This window comes from Leiobunum rupestre, chromosome 8, assembly GCF_980474605.1.
Source record: "Leiobunum rupestre chromosome 8, qqLeiRupe1.1.hap1, whole genome shotgun sequence".
Classification (NCBI taxonomy): Eukaryota; Metazoa; Arthropoda; class Arachnida; order Opiliones; family Sclerosomatidae; genus Leiobunum; species Leiobunum rupestre.
This window is the reverse complement of record NC_143391.1, coordinates 10,194,997-10,207,165: the sequence shown is the minus strand read 5'-3', so window position 1 is coordinate 10,207,165 and position 12,169 is coordinate 10,194,997. Positions and strand designations below refer to the sequence as shown.

Below are 12,169 nucleotides of genomic sequence, written 5' to 3'. Positions count from 1 at the left end.
TTCAATATAGTTCATTGTCTCTCAAATCGAATCGGTTTAAACACAACACGGTTCACGTCGACCATAGAGTAATTTAACTTCGTACATAAATTGAAAAGTCCATGTTTTGACTCGAAAATTAAATTTTCGAGATTTCAACTCGGTTTGGAGTACTTTCTAGACTTTTTGTAAATGTGGAAAGTTCTAAATTATAATTTTAACTTCGTGACCACTTGGAATGATTTTGTTAACGCCATCTACTGACTAAAATGGGAAATTATCGATTATAGGTTATTTTTGAGTTAATTTACTGCTATATGTTTATATTTAAGTCTATATAATAGGGATATATAACGCGTTATATTATTTCAATTTCCTTATTTACGATATTTAGTCAACAAACGGCGCTACACGATTACCCACGCGCAAACACGTACATTTTGATTTCAGCTGGGATCAAGAATTTAAAGGGACTCACTGTTCCCGATGTTTTGACACCGTAGGCGTGGCCTAAATGGGAAGGCTTACTGAATTCGGTTCAACTATCATCGCGATAATCTAAGTTGGGGCTTAGGAGACAGAACGTGCATGATACGTGCGAGAAAGTGAGGTTAGGCTTAGTTCATTAATTTTTTTAGCTTAGAAATGAAATGGATTCCAGTGAATTTGATTAAAAATCCTCAGCCATATGCCGCTTACTGATTATTTTTACTTAACACAATGGTTAATTACCATTACTTAAACTTTTAAAGGCTTAATTTAAAAAAGGTCTAAATCTTACTAAGCCTCATCATTTAACGGACAACAACGGCGCCATTTTGTCAAAACTGAACGTGAACGCGCGAGCTTCTCTACGAAACTACGCCGGAAATCGACTTCAACGAATCCAAGTTTGTCCACATTGAACTTAAATTACCAGTGATTTTCCTATTCCCAGTATTCACGCGTGCATTTTGAAGCCTAAACAGTGAGTACCCTTATATTCTTGGACCATGATTTCAGTTTTGAAAAAGATGACAAATAACGGATAAATAACTAAAACGGGAGGCTTTCCAATACATGTATCGTAGCTTTTATAATCTATGACGGTGACAGTTATTCTTTTTTTAAACTCCATTCGGTAATTTTCGGTAAAAACGGACGGTTATTTTACTCTGCTCAATGGTTTGTTTGGTTTATTTTTGGTAACCTTTTTGGCCTGAAATTTAAAACGAATGCTTTATGGGCCAAGAATAACAAGCGGGTGGGAGGAGGGAAGGGTTCGGGTGCGGGGCTTAGATCAATAAGAGAGAAATAAGAGAGAAATGGGAGAGAGAGGGAGAGAGAGAGTAGGAAGAAGGGCATCAAAGAAACAATATCTCACCTCAACAGCTGTATATAAAAATCCACGGAAACCTCGGGGTCATTTTCGGCAAACGTCGAAAGATTGTATTCGCGCGCGGACATAAACTTCGGGTGCAAAATTCAATACATCAGCGACGGCGGGCACACACAGTCAGTCTTCGCTCCATTCTCTCGACCGTGATATTTTCGATGGCCTATTACGGGGACCCTTCCCGTCTTATAAACGATATTCTATTTTCCATTTCGGAGATATATTTTTCCTCTTCTTCCGTAAATCGGATTTATAATATATATATATTCCTTTTAAACCCGGACATTTTTAATAGTGTTATTTTCTGATTTATAATGTGGCGCGTGGTAGGGTGGGCATCGTCAACGCGGCAAACGTTTCTGTCAATGGTGGCGACCGCGATTGGTCGTGTCTCGTTGGAGAGCGCCGCTCGGTGGCGTCGCTGAGCCTCGGCTACGTGTGTCTCCTGGCGGATCGTCGTCGATATTTGATGATAATCTCGATGATGACCGAAACGCAGCTGAGACCCAGTCCCGTCAGCAAGACGACGAAGATTCCTCCGACGTTGTAAAGTCCCAGTTCGTCGGCCGTCCGGGTGGTGTTAATTTCCATCCGGTCGCACTTTTCTCCCCCCTCCTTCTTCTTCCACCACTTATTCTTCAGCGAGGCCAAAGTGCCTTCTTCCTGCAGACGTAATATCGTGCTCGAAAAAATCGAAGTGTACGGAGAACCTGCACGATGCCCCGAGAAGGAAGCCAGTCGTTAGCGTCATTGTTACTACATCTACTCGCGGTCAATTTTTGCTCCTCGTACGGCTCGTCTCCCCCCTACTGGTTTGGTCACCGCGCCGAACGCCGGGTCATTGCCCTTGGAAGGCTTCTAAGGGAATTAATAGACCTATTTTTAAACCGCAGTTTCTTTTAAATATGCTCGAAGTTCCTAATAGACATTTATCTTCCGAGTACGTTACTAACATTTCTTAGTTTTCTACGATTTACTTTTTATGTCATTCGAGAGTTTACGTGCCAAATATTACAAATACGCGGCTTTTCGAAACGAAGAAATTTCTAGCAAATTTAAGACACTAATAGTATTTATAGTCGCTTTTCAATATGACGTCATAGGATGTCACCGATACTTTTTCCTACAGATACAAAATTGTACACCAACGTGGCAGCCGTGGCTAAAGCTAGGAAGTGGTATTGCTATATTGACAACAATTAATAGTTAAATAGTGGACAGTTAATTTGGGTGATTCTCTTACGTTGTACATTGACAACCGTTGGGGAAAGTTTGGGCGCTGTAAGGTAAACGGTATGGGTTACTATAGCGAAACTAACAGACTGACAGACAGACAAACATTCAGAAATATCTATTATACAATGAAATAGCGATATCTCATTTACAGTGTAAATATTAATTCCATTTATAATAATCTAATACATATTTATCAACGTTTGTTTCTTTGCCTGTCTCACTATAGGCGTCCAGACCATTTGCGTTATCGGACCCAAACTTTGCAAATTGTTCTCAATATATAGAGTAAGCGAATCACGCAATACATGTCCATTAATCCAATCTTCTTTTCCGTGGGACCCTCTGAGTTTTTCCCACTCACTCTTTAGGATTTCATTTATTTTCAGGTTTTAAAGATGGAGATTGCTCTCTGAGATTTCAGGTCAGTTAATGGATCAAGGTTAACAAGTGCCCAAGGTATTCAACTTCCGAATTTGAATCACAAAATGGGCAAAAAATGGGAAGTATTCTTAAAAACTGGCAGCTTTCTGAGGTACAACATTTATATGGTATCTAGGCGTAAAGAATAGATCTTGTTTCTTTAGCTATTTGCAGATACTGTTTTAGTGTCTTAATCCTGCAGCTTGTTTCTGAATGTCTTAAGCTTGCAGATTATTTCTGACTGTCTTAAGCTTGCAGATTATTTCTGACTGTCTTAAGCTTGCAGATTGTTTCTTAGTGTCTTTAACTTACAGTTAATTTCTGACTGTCTTAAAATTGCAGATATTTTCTTAGTGTCTTAAGCTTGCAGCTGGTTTCTGACTGTATTAAGCTTGCAGATTGTTTCTTAGTGTCTTAAATTCGCGGATAAATTCTTAAACTAGCGAATTTGAAATGTTAAGGGGGGTTGTGTCTTAAACTATAAGAATTATACGATAAATTCAACTACAGCTATTGTCCCGAATGAAAGATGGGTTACCCAGCTAGAATTGCTAAATTTTTAAATGCTAGTAATAAAGAAAATTCCAAATTAAAGAAGAAAATAGAATTCTTATCGCGACGAAAATATAACGCCTACGAATTATCAACCACGATAGTGTCGCTGGTCATGGCCCTTAACAAAGTCTATACGAGATATTTGATGTCCTACTTTGGCCGACATCGACGTCGTAAAAAAAAAATATATATATTCAAAAAGCGAACAATGTTCGCGGAGAGGTCGGCAGCGCGTACGAGGAGAATCTGTCAGGCGCAGATCGAGAGAAAGAGGCGATATGATCCTTACCTTGAGGCATGGCGATCCCGTATCCTTTGCTGTCAAGGAGCCCTCCCACCTGCGTCAGTTGGCAGTTTCGCTCAGTGATATATTCGATTGAAGTGGATTCCATCAAAAAGGCGTAGTTCTCCTTGAGAACACGCTCCACGCCTTCCAAATTGGAATTGGTGAAAGCTGAAGGCTGAGATTGTTTCATGAACTCCCACATTCCCTTGTACATCTCGATTTCTGAATTCTTTTATTTTGGAAGAAGAAACGAGCGAAAACGGAACGAGCGAAGGTTAAACAGCGGTTTAGCTTACTCGAGATTCGTAAAATAGCTTACATCGAAAAAGGCGCAAGTGGAACCACTGGCCACGCAACCGTATTGTATTTTGGTTTGTTTAGCCAAGTCCTCGACCTTCTCGATAGGAAGTTTCAGCCTCTCGACAGTCAAGAAGGCGGCGAAGTTGGCCGTGTAAGACGAGATCATGATCAGAGTAAAAAACCACCAACTCAAGGCCGCCAAACGAGTTGACAGCGATCTGGAAAAAGGAGGAGAGAGATGGCGGCACTTACGTCAATAATAAAAGAAAGACACCACACATCCGAGCGTGTTCTAGGCAGGCGAGAAGCAATTTCTCTAATAACGACAGTACTTAAAAAACGCGTTTTAACGCTCGACTAGAAAAAGGAAGATGGACGATGGACAAGCCAAAAATAATGGGAAAAATTCTAGCGCGACTCAATGACGGTTAAATATAAATTTTAATTTCCCACTGGACGTTATTTTTCATTCGAGATGGGGTCACGGGTTTTTAAATCTTATTTTTTTATCCGATGGCCGCGACCTTAAATCCTATCCCTCCCCGCTATATACGTACAAATTTATTTTCTTCTTAACGGTATCGGCCAAACCGAGCGACATAGAGGTCGGGGGAGGGGGTGCGAAATGGGCAGTTAAAGGCGTTTGGTCGCTTTGACGTCAGTGATGGCGGCGAAAGCGCGCGCGAAGACCGAAGTCCCGCCTTTCCAAACCAAATCGCTTTTACTGTCAACGAGAAGAAGAGAGGACGAGACTCGTTGTCGACCTCAAAACTGCGGCACTCTTCTCATTCCATTCAACGGACGCCCTTTAGTTTTTTATTCGAGGTTTTTTATATTCGCCCTCCCTCTCGACTGTAGGGTCAACCGTACAGTAAAGTTGAAGTTAACGCGTTGGTACGGTAAGTACCACTGGCGTAAGGCGAAAGCTGTTCGGTTAGATCCTCTAAAACGTAGGCGTATAAGGGATCCCCGCTTCTCCGCCCAACTCTCGCCCAATTTATTAGGAAGGCTTCTCTGTCGTTGAAAAATGAGTTCTTTGGTCTCCATAAATTCAATTTTCCCTTTTTCCCGATGATATTTTGGCGCCCTTTTCGCGTAGTACGGCTCGTCTTCAAATAGGGTCTTTCGTCAGAAACCGACCGATACTCGCCCGACAACGAGTGCGAGTACAGCTAGAAATTTTTATTTCACACGCCATCTCACCTCGACTTCCGATCGTGGGAAATTCACGAGTATATTAAAAGCAATAGGATTTCTCCCAATTCCGCGTGAATATTTTTGTCTCGTTTCCCCCAAAAGACCTTTCGTATCGAACCAGAAGGCTTGTCAAGGTATAGGTCCAAGTCGCGGAACCGTGGTACTGGCAAAAAATGAAATAAAATAATCTAATATAATATAATATATAAAAGAAAAAAACCTCTTAACGTAAAATAAAAAATGGTACGAGGTACGTTGAGGAGTATAGGGCAAGATGTCGTTCGGTACCATGGTTATCGTGACTGAGTGAAGTGGGATATGTCTTTTGATGTAGGTACTATACGTTCTGAAGGGGGCTGGCCACTAAAATGTCATTTCTCCAACAAGGTTTTTGACAGGCGACAGTATATTGGCATCCGAAGACAGAGCCAGACCTGATAGCGCGGACTCCAACAGATAAAATTGAGCGGTTCACGCTCACCCCTTCCCTCCCCTTCTAGGGTCAAAAGAATAAAGGATGATGACAAGACATCAAGAAACTGTCTATTTTTCCTACTTTTTCGTTTGGCCGTATTTTTACAGCGTCGGTCAACCACCCGCGAAACAACGTAACGTAGAAAATCAAAGGTCTTAATGGACCAAGTACGAGTCGTAATTGAAGAATGTCGCGAGTTTGTCTTACCTAGGCGTGACGGAAGATCCCTGTCTCATGATTGAGCTGAGCATGAACCACATACTGTTGGCGAATCCGAAATTGTTGACGAGCATGTGCCGGCCGCCTCCCGCGGATCCCGGCTTGGCCACCCTTCTCTCGGGGACCCATTCGTTGGGCGAGAACCTGGCCGTAACGTAGAGCATCATACTGGCTAAGATATAGGCACCCAAGGTGAAGAACCAGACGTCGATGGAGAGCGACGAGAAGAAGATGAAAGGATTCTTTTCGCGTCGTTTCGGTTTCCGAAATAGGATGCTGATCCCCAAATTCATAAAGGGCATCGTAAAATCCACCACTTCTTCCCTTTGATAAGTGATAGTCACATCCGCCACCGCCAAATCGGCATCCTGCGACCGAAAAAAATTGGAACATCAATTTTAAAACGTCTATTACCACCCTCACCGCCGCGCTTCTACGGCGTTCCTTAGCCAGCGCGAGTGGACGATTGGGGCGGGGAGTCGAAAAGGCGGAAGAAATTGAGATAAACGACCTAAACAAGGCGACATTAAACCAAAGCGAGGCGCTCCGGAGAACTACCTCCCGCTAGAGTTGAACAAAAAATAGGCAGCCACCGTCTCGTCGAAAATTACACGGTTTGTATATGGAGCTCGTACGTAGAGCTTTTGTAAATAAGAGCCTATTTATTTCTCTGGGCTCTAAGGAATATACGCTTTTTAAACTTAATTTGCATACCAAATTTAGGTCCATTAATTAAAACTTTTGAAGGGTAGGTAAGTTCCAAAGGAGTTTCTTCACCTCGCCGAAGTCGGTCTCGCCAGGGACTCGCTTCTATTTAGGTAAAAGTTAAAGCACTTGGGAAACACGTACCTCTTCTTTTCAATATCGTGAGCCCAACTATATATTAACGGCATTCTTTAGCCAAGGTTAAAATATAGGAAAGGCCATTTCGCGGGGTATTGTCGGTCCACGCCAATGCCAAGATCAAAAAGGCTGGAGGAAAATCTTCTAGTTTAACCTTTAAAGTCAACAACGTCAACTCTTCCAAAATCGCGTATAAGGCGAGTGGCTTTCTCGGCAAATATTTCTCCGAATAAAAGCGTCTATACGAAGCCGCGTCCGTCTGCGGCGAGCGTACTAGGCTCGCGTGGCCCTTTTCACCGAATACGAAAGGAACGGGAAGGACTAGAAGAGCCCCAATTTAGAAGAAGCCGAGACGTCTTAAAATATCGCCCCAAGTGATGGGATGTTTGCTATATGGAGACTGTTATGATGGATTACGTTGGGTTCCGGGTTGCTTGGAAGGGAATTTCGAACGAGGGGACCGACCCCAGCGCGCGGAAGATCAAGGCGGGATAAAACCGAGACGACGGCGAAGGCTACCACTGAAAAATGAATGGGCTACCTAGTTTCGACAACGTCAATTCCATCGCGCCGCGGATAGGGTTAGAGCGCGCGAACAACCGACTCGATAGCCTACTACTAAGCCCATTTGAGCCTTTACGCAATCTGTTTATTCTAAAACTTATTGGGTTAAGCCTGACCTCTTCTATTCCATATATCCGGCCGACACCAGAAACAAAAGTGAAGGAGATGGACTTGAGGAAAAATGAGCTGCAATGCCCGTTTATAGCTAGAGAGTAGATTAATACTCGACCTTTACGCGACGGCGGGAGATAGGTGTAGTCTGCCTAGTCTCAAAGGCGTAGCTTTTGACGACGCTAAAATTAGACGATCTATCGTTACCGAGTGACGTACTGCCTACCTAACAGTATTACGAAGGGTAAAAGAGAACTTACGGCGTACTACTAAAAGGTGACGGGTGAGGTGATGATGAGGAAAGGAGAAGTAAAAAGAGAAAAGAACCGGAAGAAAGACAGTCTCACCCTATCGATGAGTTCCCTGATCATGCCGTTCCATTCGCCTCTTTCCTCCAGATTCCCGTAGTTGTTATCTCGGACTAATCGGATTTCGTATCGAAAGCCTAAATGCTCGGACAGAGCCTGCAGGAGGTCGACGCAGAATCCGTGGAATCGGCTGTTCCCCATTAGCGCCTCGTTCCCCTTGACCATCGTGTACGGCGGACTCTGTAATTATTTGCCAAAAAAAGAGAAGAAGACACGATCATTTCTAGATTATCTTTCTCCGGCTCGGTGTCCTTTTTTCGCGTAACCGCGATCATTCGCCGACTCTTCTTTACGACGATGCCTTTAAAGCGAAACAGGGTCACCCTTTATCCATCCGGTTACATCTCGGTCGGCGCGTTCCGCCAAGACGATTCCTCCGAGATAAAGAAATTGGAAAGACGCCGCGGGGTCCCCATCTTTCCGAGTCATCTCAATTATTCCACTTTCCAAACAATTAATGATGAGGTCGCGAACGTATCGCCTCAATAATTCTTGATCATTAACTCCGATTCACTGCGCCAACCGACGAAATGTATTATTTAGCCAACCGAAAAAATGAACCGCGACAGTTGACGCGGACCGGGCTCTCGGATATGAAAGGTGAAATAGACACGAAAGGGATTATAAATTGTTAAAGCTACTGTATATTATTTTTTAATTTATTGATAAACCAAACATTTTTCACGAATTCTCAACAATAACATTCGTTATGTTTAGGTTACATCGTGCACTAAGAGAAATAACTTCATGAAATTTACCTAAATGTGGTCCAAATTACCGTGATTTTAAAAAAATTTAAATTTTCACAGGGTAAACCGAGAAAATTCCCTGCTTTTTTAAATGGAATTTTTTTTGTTTTAAGTGTTCAAAAACATTCATATCTCATATAGCTCTACATTACACCCGACTTTGAACAAAATCGGGTACTCCTCTTGTCAGTGTACGTCTGTAACTTTTAGCAGTAGGACTGTAGTTTTTGCTATGATCTGTAAGACTTACAGAACTTTTTCTGGAAATTGTTATTCACGATTTTATACTGTTAATATCGCAGAAATGCTTTACATGTGAACTGTAGTTTTTACAACATACTGCAAACATGATAGATCTATATATTCAACTTATTATTTCCCATGGTGAATATTAGTAGAAATTATACCATCCCGTTTTCTCTGAATTAAAAATAATTTCTAATGACAGATCTAGCCTCTAAAATTCATGGCACGGTGTTAATCTGTAATATTTACAGAATGTTTTACATCTATTATGTTTCTATAATATTCCTTATGTTCGGGTCCACAGATTGGCACACGTAAAAATATTTGAAAGAATGATAATATTTTCCAAAGTTGCTTGAAATATTTCTAACAATAAAATATTTATATTGATTAATATATGTAATTATACCTAATTCTTCATTGCGCGTAAGAAACGCTTCCCTTACAAAAATTTAAACAACTAAAAGACTACCGTTGAGCTACCGTTAATTGACTTTTCTTAAAATCTACAACTTATGCTCAACTAAAGATAACCAAGAATATTGTCTAAAGAAAATCGTTCGACGCGAAACAACATTTACCCGATTTACAGGTTGTTTGCAAGTTGAGAACAACAAATAGACAATTTTTAACTTCATTGAGTTGCTATGCCACCCTAACTAAAAAAACATTTAAACTCTAATCTAGTTGATATAATGCCAGTTGACAATTTATTGGTTGTTTATAAGTTGAGAACAACAAATAGACAACTTTTTAACTTCATTTAGTTGCTATGCCACTCTACCTACAGGCACCCATTACTAACTCACCATCGCTAATAATTTAAAAATTACCTTACTTTTATAAACAATATTTGAATAAAGTGTATGAAAATATTTTTCGGGTGATCGTAGAAATTAATTTATGAGTATAGTATTCGTTGTATACTATCGTACAGCTTATCAGCTTCTTTGTCATTTGGCTAAGATCAATGTGTAGTATCTTTTCAAATTGCTTCTCTCCAAAAATCAATGGAATAACAATTTTTTCACCGGAATCACATACTCGCATGGTTTAACCAGAGCCGTTGTTAGCTTTTCTAAAGTTATTTTAAATTCATGATAAGACTTGCCGAGGTTCCGCGCAGTTTAAAGGGAACCTTTTGGAAATCAGCTATGAGCTGAAGCGGATATCCATTCTTAGAAGAAGCCTAAATTATTATTATTAATTATCTTATAGCAGCAATTGTAGTAAAAAATTATTCCAATAGATATCATTGTTTAAAAAAGCAAGCGGTTTACTATGAAGCATTTTTTTCAAATTAATACCAAATGCTATTTGCTTTGTTATTCCAGACGACGATTATTAAACTCATCTGAAAGAATTATTATTGACATGTGCAATTTGACAACATATAGTCTACTTTCGGTTGGTATTACCCAGTTGGGCTATCTCTTTTTGAAATTTCTTAATGAAATATAATTTTTCCTTGATCTAACCCAAACCTTATACTTGTGATACGAACAATCAAATATTCGTTCAAAAAATATCAAAAATATCTCGCAGTAGTTTTAAAATAGCATATGCTTTTCTCATTTATAGGGTACTTCAGTTATTGTTCCGTTTCTTTTATATTCGTCCCCTTTCTCGTTGTTTTGACTGTTTGGTCTCACTATCGAGAGTCAACGCGGGGCCAATTGGTGGATCTGGTAACTTTAGGCCATTTCGTCTCTATGTTGGCGATGGGTCACTTGTTGGACGATTGACCTTGTCATGGGTCGTAATTTTGGCCATAGTGCCGCTATGCTGACATTCGCGCAATGTGGCACTCTTTCGACGCTCGCCCATTTGGTAGGTCACTATAAGCTCGCCCATTTGATCGCTCACTCGATGCTCGCCCATTTTGTTGCTTACTCGAAGCTCGACCATTTGGTCGCTCATTCAAAGGTCGCCAATTTGGAAGTTCACTATAAGCTCACCCATTTGGTAGGTAACTATAAGCTCGCCCATTTTTTCGCTAATTCGAAGCTCGCCGATTTGATCACTCATTCGAAGCTCAACCATTTGGTCGCTCTTACGACGCTCACCCATTTGTCGCTCATTCTAAGCTCGCCCATTTGGTAGGTAACTATAAGCTCGCCCATTTTTTCGCTCATTCGAAGCTCGCCGATTTGATCACTCATTCGAAGCTCAACCATTTGGTCGCTCTTACGACGCTCACCCATTTGGTCGCTCATTCTAAGCTCACCCATTTGGTAGGTAACTATAAGCTCGCCCATTTTTTCGCTCATTCGAAGCTCGCCGATTTGATCACTCATTCGAAGCTCAACCATTTGGTCGCTCTTACGACGCTCACCCATTTGGTCGCTCATTCTAAGCTCGCCCATTTGGTAGGTAACTATAAGCTCGCCCATTTCTTCGCTCATTCGAAACTCGCCGATTTGATCACTCATTCGAAGCTCAACCATTTGGTCGCTCTTACGACGCTCACCCATTTGGTTGCTCATTCTAAGCTCGCCCATTTGATCGCTCACTCGATGCTCGCCCATTTTGTCGCTCTTTCGACTATTGAGTTAGGCAACTTTTAGTCTTCTGATCATCTGTAAAGCAGTTATCTGGCTTCCATTAGAAAACATTTGATCTCACGAAAAAAACTTTGATGACAATATTTGGGCTACCGATTTTTCGGTAAGGGTCTGCAAGTAGTGTTACGTTCCAAAATTTTTTTAATAAAGTTCTTGAATTTAAATTTTGATATATATTTAGAAATATTTTCATCAATATTTGTAAAGCCAATATATAACTCTGTTGCTCTATATGTGGGTGGTCCATTGCAATTTATTCATCAAACAACTTTAACGCTCGGGCATTCGTCGAAATCCAATGTTCGGATACAGATACCAAAGTCAATATTTCAGCCAAAGATTTTAACCGTAGACTGGTACTGTGTAGGAAACTGCCGGTATCAGTAGAACTAAAATACAACAATGTTGCCCTATAAGTGAGTGGGCCATTGCAAATTTTCACTTTGGGACATTTATCCGAACGTCGAATTACAACGGACTTTCGACTCGCAGCAAGAGGAGCCGGGTTCGTTCCCAGCTTGTGGCACTGGGTGAAAACTAGGAATGTTTTTTGGAATATTGATAAATATATAAATTTTACAGAAAGGTTCCTAAGTACCGACAGACAGATGTTTTTGTAAAACATACAGGGGTTTCTAGAAACTTTCTGTAATATTTAGAGAACATTTTCCTCTCACACTTT

The 12,169-nt window shown here is 40.9% G+C and overlaps 1 protein-coding gene across 1 annotated transcript in view; it reads right to left on the bottom strand.

The window, feature by feature from the left end:
• Window positions 1–209: 209 nt before the first annotated feature.
• LOC149932359 (glutamate receptor ionotropic, kainate 3-like) overlaps window positions 210–12,169 on the bottom strand; it is a 63,725-nt gene continuing 51,765 nt past the window's right edge. Inside the window, exons 9-14 of the mRNA XM_090155239.1 lie at window positions 7,908–8,108; window positions 6,031–6,410; window positions 4,171–4,369; window positions 3,855–4,080; window positions 1,343–2,064; window positions 210–1,177 (exon numbers count right to left, since the gene is read on the bottom strand). Of these exons, the coding sequence (XP_090011365.1) occupies window positions 1,787–2,064; window positions 3,855–4,080; window positions 4,171–4,369; window positions 6,031–6,410; window positions 7,908–8,108 (1,284 nt within the window). The 3' untranslated portion in view covers window positions 210–1,177; window positions 1,343–1,786. The remainder of the gene's footprint in view (window positions 1,178–1,342; window positions 2,065–3,854; window positions 4,081–4,170; window positions 4,370–6,030; window positions 6,411–7,907; window positions 8,109–12,169) is intronic.